The following is a 22684-nucleotide window of genomic DNA, read 5'->3' as shown; positions in this document are numbered from 1 at the left end:
GAAAATGTATTTAGGGGCACCTGGGTGGCTCAGTGGGTTAAGCCTCTGCCTTCGGCTCAGGTCATGGTCTCAGGGTCCTGGGATTGAGCCCCGCATCAGGCTGTCTGCTAAGCAGGGAGCCTGCTTCCCCCTCTCTCTGTCTGCCTCTCTGCCTACTTGTGATCTCTGTCTGTCAAATAAATAAATAAAATCTTAAACAAAAAAAAAAGAAAGAAAGAAAATGTATTTAATTTCTCTCACTGTCTATTCACTCATCCATCAAATCAGTGACACATACAGCTTTACCTCACGTGGCTGCCATGAAATCACACACGATCATGGCCCAAGATCGGTGCCTTGATAAATAAGCTCAGGTGCCATGAGGATGGGGATTAAGGCCAGAGAGAGGATACCTTAGCTGGGGATGAAAGAGGGAAGGCCTGAGGGAAGGAAGCCCAGAGCCGGCGTTGAGCTGGGGCAGGGCCCACAGAGAGGAGACTCAGTGAGTCACAGTAGAGAGGAGACACACGTCCACTCCCACACTACTTCGGGCAAAGCACCAGGGATACAGAAATGGAAAAGTTACAGATCTTTTAAGAGCTCAATTTTCAGACCAGGAGCAGCCTTAAACACAAGGGGATAATTAGAAAACAATGAGATGAGGGCAAGGAGAGAGACCCCAAGAATTATGGGGTATAAAAGAGGTCCCTGAGGGAGTGGGCAGGAGGAACGTCAAGGTAGGAGGAAGTAACCCCTGAACCCTTCCTCACAGATGAGGAGGGATATAAGCCCAGTGAGGGCCTATATGGGTCTTCTCTGCCTGAGGAAAAAACCCCCCGAAGAAAGGGGTGGAACCTGCAGGAAAGCTGGCCCTGCTAGATAAAGGTAGGACAGGTTATCAAGGGCTTTATCTCCCAAGCAGGAGAAGCCACTTAAAGTGTTTTTAAACCTGGCAATCATAGGATCAGATCTGCTCTACAGATGCAAACACTCCAGGTTCCTATGGAAGATGCATCTGAGGAAGGGGAAAACGGACAGCCTCCGCAGCGGTCCAGGGAAGGGAGAAGACAGTCCGACTTACCCTCCATCCCTCACCCGCACTCTGTGTGCCTGAGAAATCAAACTGCCAGGTTGCACCATGGCGTTTCACTCTGCCTTTGCTCATGCTGACTCTTGGCCCGGCATTCCCTTCTCCATTCCTTATTAACTCCTCACTTTTCAAGCAGCAATCCAGGCATCCCTCCTGCAAGAAGTCTTCCATGATTACACCGGAGGCTAAACTTCTGGTTTGTCTTCCACAACCCTCTGGAATATCATTTGCTCTAGTATCACCAAATTATGTTGCAATAATGTGCTTCACTGACTGGCAACCCGCTAGATGGAGAGCCCCAGAGGGCAAAACAGCATCTTCTTTGACTCCCCAGTGTGTGCACACTTGCCGGACCCAGAGACGCACTTAATAAACATTCACGGAGCTAAATGGAATGCCCGGAACCTCCATCATCCGGCCTCATCTCCTCAGACCTCTTTCACCAACACCTCCCACTCCGATGTTTTATTCCCCAAATGGCTTCACACACACACACACACACACACACACACACACACACACACACACACTCCATACCGTATTTTCCTCAAGGCTTCATTCACTTTGTTCCCTCCCCCTCACCACAATTTCCAACTGCCTAGATTCCATCGATCCTCTTTACCAAGTTGAAACTTTAATACTTAAAAGGAAGCCCACGCTTCACAAAGCCCAGAGCAGCCCCAAGCCCTCCACCCAGCCTGCTGCTCCCGCTGCATCCTCTGCCCCATTCTGACTGCCTCCCCCCACCAGGGCCTCATGAACCACTGTGCGCGGGGTTGGGGGGGGGGGGGCGGGGACCGAACACAGAATGCATCAGGATGCAGGGAAGCCATCTGGGCAGGGGTGGGGGGGCCAAGACCGCCAAAGGGCAGTGAGGTTTTGTCCCTGTTTACTTGTTTTAAAATAATGAAGGGGAAGGAAAATAAAGTTCTAACTGGACTTAATTTACAGCTCTTCCTCCCTCAGGACTTCAAAAGGAATCCGACATGTGGCTGGCCGCACGGTCTGCTCCACATTGGATATGCTCAAGTGAAAAGCTGCGTCACCCTGCCCTGCCCCCAGCATCTCCAAAAGGCCCTGGGACAAGCCCGTGGGATGGTCTCTTTCAAGCAGAGCACGTCACCGTGCCATGCTATGAAGCCCAGCCGTTACTGCTAGGACAGTGTCGTTTTATCTTTTTATTTGGAAAGGGGGCACACAACGATCTTCTCCACCCAAACACTACAAAGAAAATCTGTTCCAGAGACTTTACCATGCATGATGTAACGTACTCCGTAAGTTCTGCTCTTACTAGGCTATAAATGACTCTATCTGAGGTTCTTGGGGTCTCTGGGGAAAAGCGCTACATAAATATTTTCTTTTATGTAAAATAAAATATAGTGACGCTGCGAGTTTTAAGTGGTAAGTGGAGAAAGCACTACTGCTCTGTTAAAGACGTTTTTAAAAGGTCGTTTAGAAAAAAACATAGTTATGGGATATTTGAGAGATCATGTTCTTACTGGTCTTGATTTGAAAATACCTTTGCCTTTGTAGCTTTGCATAACATTCTCGAGTCAAAGATCATCTCATAAAAATAAATCTAAGCACGTGCTTTCTTATCCCCCTTTATGTTTCATACTCTCTGCGTCGGCAAGTAAAGAGCTAATAACTCACTTTACAACCATCTGGAAAATGAGCAAAGGACAGTGAGCACAGCAAATGTAATTCCGGACACCCACCGCAAAGCCCTCTGGGAAAACAAGTCTCAAAGACAACCTTAGAAACTGCCAGTAAGATGGGGACAATATTTTCAGGTGGAATTCCTAAAATCACTTCCAGTGGTTTCATACCAGAAATGTACCAGTGCAGTATGAGAAGGCAGCTGTGTGCATAGGGGCAAGGGGGACCCAGGGAAGGGGGTGGGGGGGCACTGAAAACTTAGTCACGTCAGGACAGTGTGCCTAAAATAACTAGTAATGATTCTGACAAAGAATGTATAACATGCTGTGAGTCATAATTGAAAGAGCTTCTTTAGGCCATCCAACCATCAAAGACTCTTGAGTTATGAGTCCAGTTTGTGTGAAAGTAATTCCCCTCCCACAGACATCGTAAATTAATTGCTTGCCAACTATAAACTACAGTTAATGAAACTGCATTAATGGAATAAAATTATATTTAATGAAAATGCATTTTCTAAAGGTTGCTTGGACTTCCTGTGGCCATAAAAAGGAAAGGGAAAGCAAAAGAGGTGGGGGGAGATGGGGGTGGACAGGCCAGGAGCCTCTGAAAGTTGCCTGATTTCCCATTTCTCTCGCTGGATCTACATGTTTGAGATTATGTAAGGACCTACAGACTTCAAGGTGGACGTCCCTTCAGAGAAAGAAAGTATGGCTTCAGAGGTGAATTTCAGAGAGCTGGTAGAAGTTATAACCACATTTTCCCCCATATGGTCATCCCGAGACTGTTTTATTGGGGCACTCTGGACACTCTGAGACACAGCAATCCACGAGTTTCACCTCTGAGGACAGACAATCACGGCTCCTGGATTTTTGAAATTCAGGACCACTCGTGAGCTGCGGTACATGGAAAACTGAGATGACCGTTTCTCCCCCGCAAGCTTTCTGGTTTGCCAGGTAACCCTGACATAGCATCACATCTCTCCACACCACAGAGACTGAAAGCGGAGTGATGGGGACCGGCCTCAGCACCTCACTCTTCCACGACAGGTGCAGGCAGAGGGCAGAGGGGACCCAGGGTGAGCTCCTGGTGGCGGCACTTCCTCCACCGTGGTGCTCCTGCCAAACTCCCCAATACCTGCCACCTCCCCACCTTCTGCCTGGCAACCCTCTTCTCAGGTCCTGTTAATATAGTTGGACTGTGCTCCCAGATACTCTTTAGATAAAGGGCATATTCTCAGAACAGTTCAGTTCAGGAGTGTAGGATACGCTCATTGAGGTTCTACAGAATTATGGAAATTTACATACTCTGAAATAGGTTTTCCATATAAACTGTGAAACTTCAGTAGGGTCCCTCTGCACCCTGGTAGCCGCACATCCAGACCAGTGCCATCCCACCAACGAACAACTCTCCCCATGTCCACCTGTCCTCTGAGCCACTGCCTCATTAACCATCTAAAGAGACAACGCTCACCCTGCATCTAGGAAGAGAGAGAGGCGAGAACCTTCATGGCTGTGTGTCCACAGGCTTAGGGTGCATGAGCAAAGGAAAACAGATATTCAAAAGCTGCTCCTCCTCCTCCAAAATGCAAACAACATAGAAACGAGCTATTTAATTCTGATAATGAAAGTGGAACTAGACCAGGGAAAGCTCCTTAGCGCCATATCTGTTATAAACAGAAAAAATATATATATACTGGTTTTTTGGAACCCAAGGATGGAAATAGCTGTGTCACACTAAACCATACTTCCCAAAGCCACCCTCTCTGTTAGAATCCTCTCTGTCTAATCTTCTAGTGGTTTTATTATATAAATTTTGGTCTGAAAGGGACAATATATGAGAAAATCAGCCAGGCAAGAAGGAACTAATCAGAATTACGAGAAACGACTTGGTTACAAATATTCCACTGGGTATATACAACAACCAAAGGTTGTAAATAAAGCCTATCACATCACCAATGTCACAAAAGTGCTGCCATTAAGTTCTTCCAACAAGAAGCCACAGAAACGATCTCCCCCAGAGGGGTAAGGAACATTGCCGCTATTTGCATTCCAACTCCGATTTTCGTGGCGAGTGACATGAGCAAGGAAAGAAAACACAAATAAGTAGTACCTGGTTTTCTATGGCTTTCCTGTTCTTTGGGTCGCTCACAATGGACAGCTGCAACTCTGCCATCTTTTTCATCTTGCTGTCCATATCTATCTTCTGAATGAGGTTTTTCGTCTGGTTCTTGAGCAGCCGAACCGTGTCCTCTTTCCCATGCTTCTTTGCAAAAAGGGATGCACAAGCTGAATGTATGGCAGTGACCCAGTTTTCAAGATCGGTCTGGCTAGAGGCCTAAACACAGGGGGAGCAACATTAAAATGGTTGTCTTTAAGCACTGGGAATATACATAAGGGTTCTTCTTTCTCTGATCTTCACTTCACACACAGTGACTACACACATTTTTTCACATAAGAAAAATATTTTAAAAATAAGGTTGCGTCTCAATAAAGCAGAACAAGTAAATTACTATGATTCTTAGCAGGCTGAAAACCCCTTCTGCTCCCTCGATGTCCAGAAAAACTACATACATTCAAGCTGTGGGTTGATCGTCCAGTGATCTCTGGGATCATACAATAGGACCTATTGGAAGAATTTCTTAGAACTAAGGATATTTTGCCTGAGTCACAAAACACTCATCTCATACTTGCCCCTAAGAAGTTCATGCAGATTTTTAGAATTTCTTTCAAAGATTTTATTTATTTGAGGGAGTGAGAGAGAGAGCACAAGCAGGGGGAGGGGCTCAGGGAGAGGGAGAAGCAGACTCCCCACTGAGCCGGGAACCCAATGCAGGGCTTGATCCCAGCACCCTGGGATCATGACCTGAGCCGAAGGTAGATGCTTAACCGACTGAGCCACCCAGGCATCCCAGTCCATGCGGATTTAATCTAATTCTCTTACCCTCCCTACAATTCAGATTAACGGCAATTCCTTACATGGCTTTAAAACATAAGTGAGGAGAAGGAAAATCAAACCTCAGGTCCTGGATCTTGTATAAGTCAAGTTATGGACAGCAAGAAGACTAAAGGCCCAGTGAGTTCACCTGGTACTGGAAACAGGAAATCCTGTCTGTGCAGAGAATTCTAGATTCCCAAAGTCAGCAGAGAGAACACTGGGCAATTCTGCAGGGATCCTGAGAGTGTCCAGGACCAATGTCATTGAGACTCCTGAACCAAGGACCTAGGAATCTTCCATGAACCTTTTTGGTCAGATAGAACCTGCAGCACTGGGTCTACAGGCAGCACTGGATTTAGCCTGGGAATCACGTCAGAATTATACTTCACTTCCTTCACTTCCACCCCTTTTGAGTTCATCAATAACAGCACCAATGGTTAGAATTTCTTCAGCACTTAACACATACACATTATTGATCCTTAAAGCGATCCCGCAAACTACTGTTATCCTACTGGCTAACAGATCCATAGCTCAGAGAAGATCAGTATGTTCTCCAAGATGGCGCCCACACCCAACGGCGGCACCAGGATCTCACGCCTAAGGCTGACACCAACACCGCAGGCTTGGCATCCCACCAGGCTTGTCAACGTTGCATTTGCTAGAAAACTACTAAAAATCATAATGGGAGACAACTTGAAACTTAACACCCTGAGTCCACTTCTACAGGAAAATGAGACCTTCCAGCATTTGTCCTTAAGGCTTTCCTGAAAAGCTTCTTTTTCACTTCTACTGGGATTCTAGGGAAAAATCTAAAGCTCTCCTAGCTATATTCTGTAGGGTTCACTTAAGAGCCTCCACTCAGAGAATTTCAGACCTTGCACCACTAGACCATGAGCTACGCCAGAACAAGGACGATGGTTTTCTCTCTTCAAATCCTCGAGACCATTCCAGGGGGCACAGCTTGGAACTTGAAGAGCGTTCCAAGAAATGCTTGCTGTGTGAATGACTGGATGAACATGGGCCCCATGCCACCTGATGGTAAGCAGGGGCCAGTTCTCTTAAGCCCCAACCCAAAGCCTAACTAGGCTTTTGCTCTATTGCATTGGTAAACTACGACTTCATTCTGTTCCTTCTTGTCCTCCTAGCACACAAGCCATCACCTCGACCCTCCATCCAGAAAGTTCGGCAGTACCTGGAAAAGGTGGACATCTCCAAAGGAGTTGCTGAGGCAGAACACATTTTCCTTCTTGGGATGTTCTGGGACTGACTGCACTATGCTGTCTTCTGCAAACAGTGCACACCGAGGGGCGCTGCTCTGATCCGTGGAATTCTTCCCATAGGTCTCATAGAACAGCAGGGTGCAACCTAGGAGACAGAGAAGCAAATTACATCTCTGTCACAGTCTTGAGGATCTGGGAAGGCAGGGAGAAGGTAAGGGACACATGAAGGAAAGAAAGGAAGGAGGGAGGGAGAGTGGGAGTGAGGTGGGGGGGGAAATAGAATGAGACAACCAATCATGTAATACAAAAGGAAATTCTGGTATCCAAAGTATGCCTTGTTTTTATCAGCGGTAACTCAGGTGAAAAGGAGAGGTTTTTGTAAACATATCATAGTAATAACAATACCAAGCATTTATTGTTGATTACTCTGTCAGAAACTCTTCTAAGTTCTTCAATGGCTAATTTAAACCCCACAGCAGCCCCAGAAGGCAGGTGTGGTTATTAACCCCATTTTACAAATGAGAAATCCAAGGGCTTATACCACTGTGCAGGTCCCACAGCTGGACTGTGGCAGAGCAGGGAACTGAACCCAGGCGCTGGCCCCAGAGCCCTCCTTCTCCACCATAGCCCTGCATTATTTAAGAAATCAATGCAGAGAGAACACCCATGTTCATTAAATGAGGGAGCTTCTACACTTACAACTGGTGGTAACAAGAAAAGGAGTTTACCTGCAGAACTTTGCCATTTATAAGAAAGTACCTGGTTAATTCTCCAAATGCCACATAAAATAATTTAATATTAGTGTATTCTCTTATCCCACAATAAGAGGAAATAACACCACAGATTTTACTGTTTAGATGAAGAGGGGGAAATGAAACTAAATATCCCTTGATTTTAAAATAGGACACAAAAATGCTTGCAAATAGCTAGCTTTCCCCTGTAAATTAAAGAATTGTTGTAGGTAGAAGTTATGAAGGCTCTACTTTGATAATTAGGAGTGCCTTATAATTATTAGATGCAGTTTTTAAGCAAATTCTAAAATGCTCACAAGTACATTCTCTTATTGAAAAACCTTCATCTGATAAACACTTCTGAGTACTTCTCATGTGCTGAGCCCTGGCATCCAAATAAGGCGGATACACCATCCCCTTGCTTTGCACAGCCTCTCCTGCTGATGTGAAGAAGCACCAGCTGCTCTCAGCCACACAGCCAATGAATGAGGTCCAGTGCATGACTGCCCCTCTAAGTTAAAAGTCCTCACTCATAAAGGTCTAAATGTTAAAACAAAACAAAACAAAACAAAAACCCATTTCATGCTAGCCAGTGTCACTTCCTCCTTCGAAAACCCATCTTAATCTGGACACATAAGCTCAGATCATGGAACCCAGATCAGAAGCACAGAAGCCAGGAGAACAAAATGCTGGCCGGTAGCTCTGCCCTCAGAAAGAGCATCATGATACTTTCCCCCTCCATGGTGCTTAACGATCTCAAGAAGCTCTAGCAACCTTTCTGCCTGCAAACAAAAGGCACCCACACTAAGGCTAAGAGATGCTTCCAGAAGAAGGGAGAGCAGCAGGCTGCTCTCCGGCCAGGGTTGCTCCTGCAGGGTTGAGCCAGTCTTTTTCCAGCCACTGATGCACATAGAAACAATGTCCCCAAATCTTTCCATCAGGAAAGGCCTGTCTGACTGCTGCTGTGTATGCAACCTGCCATGACCTGGGGACCCAACGGCCAGGGTCAAGGTGACAGACCCACGCCAGTTCTGCCCAGTTCAAATTCTTTCCGATCGGTGAACATTCACTTCCCAGCTTCCCCACCATTGTACGCCCAGTGGCTGTGGTTTGAGTCATGACATCTAGAGGAAATGAACACAACCGTGGGCAGGTGCCAACATGCCGCCAACTCGAACGCCCCATCGACCGCGGCAGGGTGAAACCAAAACAGGACATGTCATGTTAGACCCAGGCCAGGAGGTAAAACAGTATGCACGATTTCTTTGCTATTGAACTTAAAGAACAGGAAATCAGTGGTAAATCTATTACATCAAAGTTAACCTCATCTGTGTCTCCCATGCTGGGGCGATAAGGCTGAGGGAAAGCGGGGCACCCCTGTCTGCAGCATCTCCCGTCCCCGTGGCCCCCACCCAGGGCTGCGGCCAGCAGCTCTGCCCGGTCCCTGCCAGGAGCTGGGGTTGGCCTGGAGGGCTGCCAGCAGGGGTTCTTCTCGCCACTGTAGCAGAAAGAGAAAACAGACCAGAAGAGCAGCAGAAGTACGAGAATAGATAAGGTGCCAGTAGAAGTATCACCAGTGGAAAAAGGGAGTTCGTCTCATCTTCCCTGAAACCCACCTTTTCTCGACACCCTCTCAAGCCACACTCATCACACCACCCCCTGATGCGTGGCAGTACCGGGATCCCCGAATTACGGCAGGAACCCCTCTCCTGACTCACTGGAAGACCTACGGAAAGCAGCATTACCTTTGTTAAAAATGTTATGACATCCTCCAAGCCCTAGAAAACATTTATGCCCTTAGCACACTCGACACATGACACAGTTATACAACTAGTGCTTGTAGCTGCTCTCTCCAGAACACCATAAATACGTCAAGAATTTGTAATTCTGCTTAAATGTACACGCTTGTATATGTTCATATATATACACGTGTGTGTGTGTGTGTGTGTGTGTGTGTGTGTGTAACTAAGATTAAACCAAACAGTTAAGTTCAAACATTACAACTTGGATTCCAAGCCAAGAAAGTTCAACTCAGCCTAGTGAATTCCCAGAGGAAAGAGGTATAGAAAGCCACATGGAAAAAGTTATGCTGGAAAAAAACATCTTTATCGCAGAACTTTCCTTGGCTGCAAAGGGAAGGAAGGAATGTGTGCTTGATAACATTCACACTTACAAAGCACCCTTTCTCCATGGGTCTTAAAGGGTTTTATGGGCAAGCACCAAGGCATCAGAGTGCAGGCAAGAGCGCAGAGCCTGGGGCAGTCAGACGACTCACGGCCGTCCCTGCCACGGGGGTCAGTAGCAGGAGCCCCCGCGGTAGCCCTCAGGGTGCAAAACCCTGGAGGTGGGCTCTTCTGGCTCTAAGAGAAACCTGCCTAAATCTCCTCCCCCAGGAAGCCCCCCACGATCTGGCTCTGCACGAATGTCTTCAGAAGCAGGGAAATCAGGAAGAGCGCCTCCTTCCACTTGCTCATGGCTCTGGTCACTGCTGTACTTCTAATTCAGAATCAGCTTGCCATCCTAACCCCTGGGGAACCAGAATAAATTCAGTGCCCCTTCCACAAGACTGCTGCTCACTGCCCACCCCACTCCTGGTCTTCTCCAAGCTAAGTGTTCCTAAATGTACACCATATAGCATGGCTCTAACAACCCCCTGCTGTCACCCTGCTGTCAACCCCTGCTGGGGTTAGGTCATGGACATACAAACACACACCATCACCAGCCTCCACCACCACTGGAGTGGGAGTTGGCCGGCGGGGGGGAGGGGGGTTCAGAGCCATTAAAACAGGCAGGGAATGACTTCCCAAAGCATTCATTTAAACAAACAAATTTTACATTAAAAAAATAAATACAATAAATACAATTTTTAAAAAAGCAAAACAGAATCACGTCTCACACGGAGTCAAGTGCATCTCTTTCAAACAACATGCCGGAAGGAGGCAGCTTCAGACTGTGATTCATAATCAATCCCAGATGCTCGCTCTCCTGAGAAGACATTTTCCCTCCCCTCTCCAATCAGGGATACTTCAGGTGGAACCTATTCAAGAATCCCCATCTTGCTTACTAACAGGGCTCCTGCACTATCGTGCCCCCAAGAATAGGAATGGCCGGCTCCACCCAGGGCAGAGGGAGGAGAAACCGCTGTGGCTATAGAACCCGGGAGAGGTGGAAGAAGGTAGCCGAAAATCACATTCACTCTTTTAAATCATATTTACTTTTATCTTGACTCCATCACATTGGAAATTCATTCAAGGAATGACCTACAGGGGCACCTGGGTGGCTCAGTGGGTTAAGCCTCTGCCTTTGGCTCAGGCCATGATCCCAGTGTCCTGGGATCAAGCCCTGCATTGGGCTCCAGGCTCAGTGGGGAGCCTGCTTCCCCCTCTCTCTCTGCCTGCCGCTGTGCCTACCTGTGATCTCTCTCCCTGTCAAATAAATAAAAACTTTTAAAAAATAAAGAAAAGAAAAAAGAAACAGCCTACAGCTCAACCCCCACCCCCCCAAATCTCCTTGTAATGCTCAATAGCCACAGTTCCCTATCCTGTACTTGGATGGTTATTTGATTATTAAACCTGAGAACATAACGTATCCCTTCAAACTGCTAGGTTCAACCCCTTATTCCAAGTCTCCAAATCTCGCCCATCATTTGGCATAAGAACCTGTCTCCGCAGGATGCCCAAATGAGAGGTAAGCTCTTGGGTATTCCTCAGCCACAATGTATCACAAGCTGGAAAAAAGGACTGGGACTTGGGTATTATAAACCATCCAGTTTGCTAGGGAAAAGCATCACTTAAAGGCAAAATTCCTTCCAAAGTGGATCCTTCCCACACAGGCTTCTGGGTTATTATGACCCAGCTCCCCAAGGCGGGGGTGGAGGCATCTCATAATTTCTACAAGGTAGGGCGGGGGTGGGGGGGTAGCAAGAAAGGAGCTCCGTGGGACAGCTCAGGCCTTCCACACATCGTGTCTGCAGACAGGATTCCCATTTCTGCTTTTCTCCAGGACGGGGAAGGCTGTCGCCCAATAATGAGGTCTGGCTTTGAACACCACATTCAGTGCCTCTGACAGAGTCACAGGATGACTGTGCACACATGACTGTGAGGCTGCCCTTCTGCTCGCATCTGTGTAAACCATCTTCACATCCACGTAAATCACACCATACTGACTCGGAGCCTTGCTCCTCCTCAGGACATTAAGATCAGTTCTAATCTACGCAACCGCAGTGAGCAAGGCAATTATCATTCTTAAATGATAACATTTCCAAGAAACTTTCATAATCTTAACAAACAAATCCTCACTCCTATTTCCTTTACATTTAAAAAAAAAGGCATTTGTTTGGGATGATGACAATTAGACTTCCTTAGTTTATAAAGGTCAGAGGACATCCAGATGTTCTGTCGTATAAACTGAGGGTCCTTGTGAAGAACAGGATACTCACGATCTGCATTTGGTTACTTATTTGGAAAATTTTACCCCCAGATGCAGAAAAACTATTAAAGAATGGTACGGGAATACCTATAAAATAATAAGCTATAACTATGAAATCCAATCACCATGTATTAGAATGAATAATATATATGAATATTATGTAAGCCATATTCTCCAGGTATGAGAAAGTATCTGTAGCAAAACATGCTGGGAGACATTGTATCAAATCCCTTCACACTGAAACAAATTAACCATAGACTGACTGGTGCTTCCTGGGAGAGGGCACAGCTGGAAGAAATGATTTCAGTGGCCCCCTTGGGTCAACAACGCACTTACCTTTCAGTGTTACCCAGTACTGTTTCCACTTCCTCCGGGCCACCAACTCCAGCTTCCTTTCCTTCTGCAAAGTGACGAGGGGTTTGAAGAACAGCCATCCAGCTTTTCGGACCACCCCTTGCTCCTTCTCAAAGAGCAGATCAAGTTGCTCCAAAGAGCTGAGGGACCCGCTGCTGGAGTCTGCGGTTTCTGTGGACGTTTCTACATTCTCTGTGTTGGTCCTGCTCATTTCCAGCTCCCTCATGAAATTCTCATAAATGTTCTGCTGGAGGGAATCACTGCCAATTGCATGAGCGGATTCGCTTCTCTGGGACAGGATCTGAGCGGAGCCCCCAGACCACAGTGAAGCAGACATCTGGAAGGGCCCCTGCACGTCTGCGTTCAGTCCATCTGAGCGGCTGTCAAAGTAGTCACTGCCTTCCTTGGACCTCGGCTCCTGTGAGCAATGCAGACGACCACCCATCAGAGGTCATGCACATCCAAAGCATCCCTTCCCCAACACTGGAAACACGTCGTCCTGCTGTTTGCTAATGCTGCTGCCAAAAAGCAAGACTCTTAACAAAAATTTATCTTCAAACATTAAGTCACCAAACCAGAAAGAACTGTAGAAATAATGTTGCCCAACCCAATCCAGAGCCAGTGGAGTCAATGCTTAAAGATAGGAATTCACTAAAGACTCCTGACTATCCCACCTCTGACCTATACTGAGCATCAAGAAATTAACTAGTGTATTTGTAACACATCAGTGAAGATTTCTAGGCTGACATTTCTTTGCTGACTGAATTGGTGTCTTCCTGGGAGGAATTCGCGTTCCTCATCCAGGTCTTCCTCCTGGATCCTTTTAAAGGTAGAAAATCTCCAGTTCCAGGGTCAAGGGGTTTAGGGAATAAGTACTCAGTGTTGTCAGGTGTTGTTATGCAAACTTCTCTTCCTCTGCCCAAAAGAGTCAGTCCCCAGCTTCTCCCTACCCTTACCCATCTTAAGACTTGAGGATGTCTACCATCTTATTTTCCTTCTTCAGATATTAAAAACCACACACGTGGGATTCTTCATCTACAAAAAGTATTTCCTAGTAATGCTGTTTTTCATAAACAGTATGTTTTTTTTTTTTTTTACTTAATTTGGGAATTTCTTCCATGAAAGAAATATTCACTCACATCCTTTCATTTGAACATCTATTTTATTCTAGCCATTGGGGATACCAAAGACATGATTCTTAACTTCAACATGTACCACAACATAAAATCAGACACTGGCAGCTCTAAATAAAACTAATATTTATAAAATAATGGCTGCCCCCCATGAGAATACAATGCACTGACAGTCAGTGGCCATGCAGAGCTGAAAACACGGAATGTTTCCTCACTTAGAGAAATCCGGTTATTTAAGAAGAATAACTTTCAGACAGGCCATTCACTGATAAATATCAGTAAGTACATTGTTCAGCAGAGGGTAAGCCTAATTTAAGACTTAAAAGACTCTAACATTCCAGATTTAGAGCTCAGATTAAGGTAAGTCTGCAGAGCAGTGCTCAGTGTAAACATCTACTCAGCTGCTAGAAGACTGTCCATTATATTGCCTTATCCATTAAAATAAAAATAAAATTAAATAAATAATAAATATATAATAATTTAAAATAAAAATGAGTCAAGGCCACTGACCAAAGGCCTTATTCTGAATACTCCACTGCATGGAGGGGTTATCCTTTCTGACACTCTATCCGGAAATCCAGTAGCAAGTACATTTTGTAGGAAAATCATCAGCTGAAGAGCGCTTCTGAATACCCAGGGGCTATAAACAACGGAGCCCCAATCGCAGCTATTACTAACAAAAATATTATTTTCCACTTGTGTTTACACCAGGTCCCATAGTCCTATTTATTTATACACAGATGCTTATGCAAGAATAGAGGAAGTAAGCCAGCTGCAGTGAGTCACTTAGAGAAGAAACTTTCAAAATAGTTTAAGATTTTTTTCTTAAATTGTCACTTCGTTGCTCTTCAAAAACTCCTAAGAGGTGAAGGAATACTTCTCATTTAGCTAGCGTTAACATCATGTCAGCTACGAATGTGACTCTGACTCACAGCCCCCAAACACCGGGATGCCTCAGATACCCAGCAAGAGCTCTAACGGGGTGTTTCAAAACAAGCCAAACTCTGCCAGAGGAAAGACACTCAGGTGCCAAACTTAAATGTGACCCTATAAACATTGTTGACAGCATTTCTCGTAAGAGTCTTCAGTTGGTGGTTGTAGCCCTCACTTTTAAATGTTCCACCACAGCAAAGCGTGACAAATTTTCCTAAGAAACGGGAAAATATAGCATTTCAGCATTTACAACTGATTCTTAGACATGAACTTTCCCAGTTTCTAACACATTTCTAAAGCTTTCTATCGAGAATCCTAATAGCCAGTGACTGATTTTCAGGCTAACAGGAATGTATGAGTGGACGTCCGTCGCTAAGTCGGCTCAGCTGCATTTCCCCATCGCCGTGCTATGTGTATGAAACCAAGGAGTCGTGTTATACGTGTACACAAGGCAGTCTGACTTCCATTTCTCTGCGTGCAGCTAGATCATCCTAAGCAATGGAAAATGTAACTTCATGACCAGGGCACTACCGAAAAGAGGAGAGAGGGGCTCAAGAGAGTTCAGTCTCTCTCGGGAGGTAAAAGAAAACTCCTGATCATCATTCCTCACTTTCTAGGAAAATGTATTCAAATTCACACCTGGCCATTCTTCACATGTCTTTTTCCTTCATCCCACAGGAGAGACCACTAGCTCTCTGTGACTACGCAGCCCTCAAAGGGCCGTGAGGTCTAAAATTAAGAGAGCCTAAAGGCCGGGGTCTCTGCCTCCTGATGTCCGCTGTCACTGCTACCCACCGAACACGCCTGACCCTCCTCCCAGGGCCCAGGGCAGGGTCATTCCTTCTCCTTCCCCCTCCCTCTGAGTTGGACATGACCATGTGACTAGCTTGGGCCAATAAAAGCATGCAGAAGTGACACATGGAAACTTCAAAAGCCAACACACAATTTTCTTTCCTCTTCTGCTGTCATGGCTTGCAGTTTTCCAGATGGAACTGCTCTGTGGACCCAGGGTCCCAGAGAGGAACACTGCAGACCAGAGTGACAGCATGGGAAAGAAAGAAACTTTGCTTGTACTAACCTCGGAGTTCTGAGAGCTTTCTGTTATCTCAGCATAACCCAGCCCACCCTGACTGACAGAAAGTTCACCGAGGACAGGAACAAGGACTCACAGTACACTCCATTAATATTAAGGTTTGTTGGCATCAAACACATACTCCTCTCTAGCACATTCTCTCTGATTACTGTGGTACTCTTTTTCAGCTGTGTATGCTTTTTCACTAACTCACCCTACTGGTTAAAAACCCTAAGAAAGGGTTCCTCTTTTATATTACTTCTTTAAAAAGTCAAAACAAGTAAGTCTCTCCATCATGGTAAGGGTTTCTGGACCTTAGCCCTGCTGGCAGACAGAAGTTTATGTGACGTGAGAATATGCATTCATTTGGTGCCATCTGCCACACTGTCAGGAATTTTGCTCCCATGCACTGACTACATTTTTAAGGATCTAAACCTGATCTCTGCCATAAATCATGAAAGGAAAACAAAGGAGGGAAAAAAAACATGACCAACAAAAGTGGCACACTTTCATCTTGTTGTTAACAAGACGAAAAATTTGTCTTGCTTACCTTTACGGATTATTGATTGTGGGAACATAAGCAAAACTAAAAAGCTGGCTTCACAGGATACTTCTTAAAAATCCAAAGCGGTTCACTTTAACATTCAATAAGCCCAAAGCAACTACCAGTGGCTATCAACAGTACCTTGGCCATGTGTCTCATCGGAAAGAGCTCTTATATGAGGCTTAGTAGAAATGGCTTTGGCCCTGGCTTCTCCACCAACTTGCCATGTCTCTTTCAGGGAAGACCCTCAAACTCCTTAAGCCTTATTTTCTTCATTTTAAAGTGAGGTGGAAGTCCTTTCCGACTTCCCCAAATTCGGACTTTTTGATTATCTAACCAGTCTGTTCTTAACTCCATAGGCTAACAAACCATTCAGAACGAAATCTCTGGATGACCCAGACTTGAAGGAGGTCACTTCCCAGGGGGGCAGTGAGGGCCTGAATGGGACAGAACATGGTCAGTACACAGTGGCAAGTGGTCTCCCTTTAGCTGAACTAAACCTGAATTAGACTCAGTACACTGGTCTGTGAGCCAGGCCACACACGTGGACAGATGAGAACCATACTCTATGCAAACCAGAGATGGGAAGTAAGGGGCTCGAGGCCAGGATCAGTTAGGGGTCCCGGTAAATGACAGCTAAACCTCAGTCAGCCACAGAACACCTGAATCATAAAAGACACAAAAGTTGCCTGTGTGGGATTGCAGCCCCAGAGAAAGCAGGACCTATTTCCCTCATCAGGCTCAACTTCTGTCAGCTGTTCAGGACATGGGACCTGAGAGAAAAGGTCTAATCTCTACTAGGCAGTGGTTGAGTGTAAACAAGTGAGGAGTAAGGCGTTAGCAAATTACTACATTTGGGGATATGAAGAGTTCCGCGGCGGGACGGTGGTCATCTGTTCTTTATCTGTGGGTAAAGTGGGAGCCAGGGGCAACAAAGCATGACACAGGAGGGGTGCTGGTGGTGTGCCTCATGCATGAGAAGGAAATAACTAATAGTAAGTTTTACAGATCTGACACGATCTATTCAGGGAAGGCGTATTCTTGGTCACCCATAAGGCTCTGTAAAATTTTATAATTCCGTATCTATCTAGGATGGATAAAATGCAGTTTTACTAGAGGCAAATTACCCACTCAAATTCTCTTCAACAATGCGACTTATATTGTGTAAGCGAAGGAAAAAAAAGAAAAAGGAAACGCTTTATTCCTTCTACAAATAACTAAAAGTAGAAACACACAAAACAGAAAAGCCAAGAGCAAAAGAATTAAAAACCTAGCAGCGCCTGGGTGGCTCAGTCAGTTGGGCATCAGCTTTAGGGTCAGGTGAGGACCCCAGGGGTCCTGGGATCAAGCCCAGGGTCTAGCTCCCCGCTCAGCAGAGGAGCCTGCATCTCCCTTCCCCTCCCTCCCTGCTAGTTCTTTCTCTTTCTATGTATCTTAAATAAATAAAATCTTTAAAAGAAAAGAAAAAGAAGAACTAAAAACCTAGCACTTACCACTAGTTACCTAAAAAGGCAACCTATTACTTTCCTTCCTGGTGACTAAGCCACTTTGTTTCCCCATTACAACTTTATACATCATAATAAGTATTATCATCATCACAATTCTTTTATCAGGCATTATATTTTTGATATTACGTGTTCTTGGGTACAAGATGTTTTCAAAAACTGTTTGCTAACCCCCTTAGAAGGCAGTGAGATTATACAGATAATTTTTTTATGTATCCCCCAAAATGTTAATTTCCCCCAAAGTAATATCAAGTTCAGGAAAGAGACTCATTCCCAAATAACAATGATCTAGCTCTCCTTTTTGTTTAGGCTTCGAGAATGAGCTCTACAAAATTCTCAGATGACCAGTTCACTGGGGAATTCTCTGGAATGCTGTACTTTCTAAGGACAGTCTGGCGACGCCTTGGGACGACGCCTGTGTCCTGAGGCGTTCGCAGCAGAGCGCAGGAGGTGAGCTTGCACTGAACCAGAGAGCCTGGGGTTGTGGGTTAAGAGAAAAAGTGCATTTCTGAAGCGAAAGAGAAAAACCACCCCACCCACCCCGGCAAACAGCAGGCGTCCAGTCCGAGACTAAGCTCTTCACTTTCCTGAGCTCCGTTCGCCTCCGCCCAGCGCCCGGGGGCAGCTCCGGCCACACTCCCGCTGCTGGAGAAGGGAAGGGAGGCCCCCTCCGCCCGAAGGTGTACTCACCTGCAGCTTCCTTTTCTTCCTGGAGAGGCTTCCCGTCCAGTCGCTGATGCGGCGCATGCGGGCTTTGAGCGTGTCCTTCTTGGAGGCGTCCTCGGTCAAGGCCTTGGACTTGCGGCAGGGGAGGGTGAAGGACGAGTACGGGCCCGGGTCCCTGCGCTCCACCCGGGACGGCACGTCCATGTCCGAGGCGAAGGACACGCGGTGGCTGAGGCTGGCGTGCGTGCCCACGAACTCATCGGACAGCCGCAGGCCCGAGGGCGCCGGGCTGGGGTCGGGGTAGAGCTCCCGGAGCGAGGACAGGGACGAGCTTTGGTTGAACGGCTTGGGGGCCCCGGGCGGCGGGAAGTCGGCGGCGCAAAGGCCGGGGGCGGGCGTGCCGGGCACCGGGAAGGAGCCCTCGGCCTCGCTGGCCTCGCTGGCCTCGCCCACGGGGCCCCAGGGCGAGTCGTACCAGGACGACTCGGAGCTCAGGGAGCTGCCCTTGCTGGAGCGCGGCCGCGAGTCCGGGGGCGAGTCCGGCCCGGGGCCCAAGGTGGGCGAGTAGCGCAGCAGCCGCACGGGGCCGCCCGCGTCCCCCCGGGGTCCCCTGCCCTGCTGGCCGCCGTTGTGGAACTCGACCCGCAGACAGCCGTCCAGCTTCCCCAGCGTCTTGATGAGCACCCGGGGGCTCTTGCGGTCCTCGCCGGGCGGCGTGGCTGCCACGCTCTCGTTCCTCCCGTAGCAGTTGAGAAGGTGCCCACTGCAGTCCCTCGAGACCGCGAGGTCAGCCGCCCGCTCGTGCCCGACGTAGTGGAAGCCGTTCTCTGCAGAGAAGGCCGCGCTGCTGCTCTGGAACTCGTTTCCCGAGGCGCTCGTCCTGTGCTTGGGGTAGGCGCTGCTTTTGGGGACTTTGCATGTGGGTCCGCCCAGTCTGGATGCGTAAGGCTGATTGCTCTTAAAGTGAGAAAGGCAGCTTCGGGCCAGGGACCGGGACTTGTAACCCGCTCCGCTGCTTCCGTGACCCCATCCATGCAGTGACTTGTCATCCTTCCCATGAATGCTGCGTATTTTCAGGGAGCAAGGCTTTTGCTCAGCACCAGTGTTAGAACTGCTATGATTTTTAGAACCTTGAAGGGTGTACTGACTCTCAGAGTTCCCCATTGTAACCTAAATTAAGAACAGTAGCATCAGTAAGAAACATGACCTAAGTTACATTCCACTGTGACAGAATTTTCTAAAAAGTAAAAAAAAAAAAGTTCCACACATTACAAAACAACTTTTTTTTGGTGTCCCACACAAGTCAGAGAAATAGGGACAAAAGTTACCTACTGAATTGATTCTCCTTGTGCCATGCAGGTCATCAACCAAGTAGACAATATTGCACACCCACGTGCTAGTTACTTTAAACACATAATTTTTTTGTATGATATTAACTCGGACATCAAATAGGCATAAAAATCAACTTAAAGCAGAGGCCTCCTTTAGGTGTGGCACTGAGAGGTTCTGAATAAATGACTCTTGAACAGAAACATGAAGGAAAGCATCTTAGTTCAGGTACTCCAAAACACCAGCTCCTCAGTGACCAGAGACAATGACTTCTACCACACGCCAACTGCTAGAAGAGCAAATACCACACCCCAATAGAGGAGACTACTGCTCCTTTTTAATAACATGAGTCTGGGGACCACACTCTGTTGGAGCTTTGATAGAACACACAGAATAGGAACACCACAAAAGGAGTCCCCAAAAACTAGGCTGAGATGAAAACAGGGGTGGGGTAAAGAATAAAAGTTCTCATTTGGGGCAGAAAAACACTTTAATAAAACAAATCTCTAGTGCTTGTCTAAAGCCTTTGAGGGTCCTCAATTTAGAACATGATGAGGAAACGAAGTCGGAAGCTGATTTATCAGAATATGGATGTCTGAAAAATATTTAGATTCTTTTCATTCCCTGTAAAACCCCAATGTGTTCGATTCGTCTGTTACTTAAGCCAAACACGCAAGTCGAAATTTGAGCCAAACCTTCCCGTTGGGTTTTTCACCCTAACCGGTATATCACTATTTGAGGCAAGTTAGAAATCATGTTTCCAGTTCCATTTCAAAATATATTTAGTAGGTTTTTACTTTTAATTCTTTTACACCTAAAGAGTGTACACCCACAAAACAAAAGTCAAATGGATTGACTTTTCTTTGGTGGGAGTTAGCAAACACAATTAAAAACAAAATTAACCAGACTGAACAATGAAACTTACTTATTACCTTGATCACAGTCTTGCCACTTGACGTGAACCACAACTCATGTGCGCTGGCTTTACCTGAAGTCTAGTCTGTGTTCTGAGGGAGATTAAAAGTCAGAAGGCTTTACCAGGTCCTAGAAAAAGGCAGCATGGTTAAGTATGGTAAGTGAATCCATGAAACGATCCTGAAAAACAGAAATACAGGAAAACTGTCAAGCGGTTTACACTGAGCTCCCAGAAGGTAAAAGCAAAGGTTTCTTATAAATTACATGAAGAAACCACCAGTGTCCACAATCACTGTCAGAATAATAAATGAAATGTCTGTGAACTGCTTGATTCATCAGAGGTGTTGGAAGATATAAATGAAGCTAGAACTGCCCAGCCAATCTTGTAAAGGCCATTAACTCAGCACACAGACTGTAGTCCAATGCATGCTTTTGTTTCAGGGGAGGGCAGGTGAAGGCACTGGCATGAGTCACAGCTTGTCTGTCACCACCATTAGGAAAACAACTTGCAGACTCTGCACACCGACCTGATGGCAGGAGCATCACCCTGATAGGACAACAGTGCATTGTTCTCTATTTGACTCAGTAGTAACAACAAAACCCCAAATGCAGAATCACAGTGAAGTAACTTCCCTTTTATAGGTTGACCCCGTATAGGAGATTAAAAGTTTATCTCCAGCGTATGTCTTGGGTCTTTCCACACAAGAAGCAGGAGCAGGAGGCCCACCTTGGAGGGTAAGATAACAGCCTGGGGGAGCTGCCATCTGGCGGGGCTCACTCCCGGCACACAAAGCCTGAACGTTCTCGAAAGACAGAGCAGAGCCGTGTGGGTTCAAGTGGAACTTTCTCCCTATTCAAAAAAAAAAAAAGAAGAAACTTATTTATAACTGTGTTAAAATACACGTAGAATAAAACTGACCATCTTACCCATTTTAAACTGTACCGTTAGTTGCGTTAAGTGCATTCGTATTCTCATGCGGCCAGTCTCCAGAACTCTCACCTCACAAAACTGAAACTCCCCACCCTGCTCCCCGGAGCCCCGGCTCCCACCGTTCTCGAGGTATCTCATGGAACGAGCATCACACAGCAGCATTTGTCTCTTCGGGACGAGCCTATCTCCCTTAGCAGAATGGCTTCCAGGTTCCTCCATGTTATAGCTTATGTCAGAACCCCCTTCCCGTACGAAGCTGAGGCATGTTCCGCTGCATGTGCACACCCCATCTCGCTCATCTACTTCTCCCTCAGTGGACACTCGGACTGCTTTCCGCTGTTGGCCCTTGTGAATGATGCTGCTACAAACGTGGGTAGACAGACTCCTCTCCGAGACCCTGCTTTCAGTCCTTTGGGGTACATACCCAGGACAGGAACTGCTGACTCCTATGGTAATCCTGTTTAACATTTTAAGGAACCACCATCCTGTTTCCAGAGCAGCGGCACCACTGCGACACCCCCATTGACCGCATCGGTGGAGTCCAGTTCCTCCACACTCTCACCAGCCCTGCGATTGTCTGAGTGTTTGACAGCGGCCGCCGACAGGTATGAAAGGTATCTTAGTGCAGCTCTAGTGTGCACGGTCTCTAATGACTAGGGATGCTGCCCATCCTTTTATGTGCTTGCTGGCCCTTCGTATAGCTTCACTGGAGGGCTCCACAGTGACTTTTTTTTTTTTTTTAAGATTTGATTAATGTATTTGACAGACAGAGATCACAAGTAGGCAGAGAGGCAGGCAGAGAGAGAGAAGAAAGCAGGCTCCGCGCTAAGCAGAGAGCCCGATGCAGGGCTCCATCCCAGGATCCTGGGATCATGACCTGAGCCGAAGGCAGAGGCTTTAACCACTGAGCCACCCAGGCACCCCTCCACAGTGATTTTTAAAGTTAATGAAGCACCAGCCCTAAGTTCCTCCAATAAGGCCAAACACACAAGTCTGCCTGAGACTACTGTATAGTCTCACGTGTCCACTTTAAATTGGGGAGTTGGGGGGAATATCAAAAAGATCTTTCACTTTGGCAGTAATAGGAGGATCTTCGAGCATCTCACTCATGTGGCCAGAAACAGCACCTGCTACGCCACTAACCACTTCTCTTTCAGCGGGTGCCCTCACACATCTAAAAGAGGCAACAGCCACTGGTTGAGATACCACTAAAACACGGCCCCCGTGACCACTTTGACAGCAGAGCTGGATCACAAGAACT

At 46.6% G+C, this 22684-nt stretch overlaps 1 protein-coding gene across 2 annotated transcripts in view; it reads right to left on the bottom strand.

Annotated features, from left to right (window-relative positions):
- TIAM2 (TIAM Rac1 associated GEF 2) overlaps nucleotides 1-21325 on the bottom strand; it is a 110999-nt gene extending 89674 nt beyond the window's left edge. For both annotated transcript variants that reach the window (XM_032836408.1, XM_032836409.1), the window contains exons 1-6: nucleotides 21220-21325; nucleotides 20510-20672; nucleotides 18273-19418; nucleotides 12378-12813; nucleotides 6855-7027; nucleotides 4838-5062 (exon numbers count right to left, since the gene is read on the bottom strand). In XM_032836408.1, the coding sequence (XP_032692299.1) occupies nucleotides 4838-5062; nucleotides 6855-7027; nucleotides 12378-12813; nucleotides 18273-19412 (1974 nt within the window). In that variant the 5' untranslated portion in view covers nucleotides 19413-19418; nucleotides 20510-20672; nucleotides 21220-21325. The remainder of the gene's footprint in view (nucleotides 1-4837; nucleotides 5063-6854; nucleotides 7028-12377; nucleotides 12814-18272; nucleotides 19419-20509; nucleotides 20673-21219) is intronic.
- Nucleotides 21326-22684: the final 1359 nt, after the last annotated feature.

Source organism: Lontra canadensis, unplaced genomic scaffold, assembly GCF_010015895.1.
Source record: "Lontra canadensis isolate GAN:19392208 unplaced genomic scaffold, GSC_riverotter_1.0 scaffold92, whole genome shotgun sequence".
Classification (NCBI taxonomy): Eukaryota; Metazoa; Chordata; class Mammalia; order Carnivora; family Mustelidae; genus Lontra; species Lontra canadensis.
Note: the sequence above shows the minus strand (reverse complement) of the source record. Positions and strands in the feature narration are given on the sequence as shown.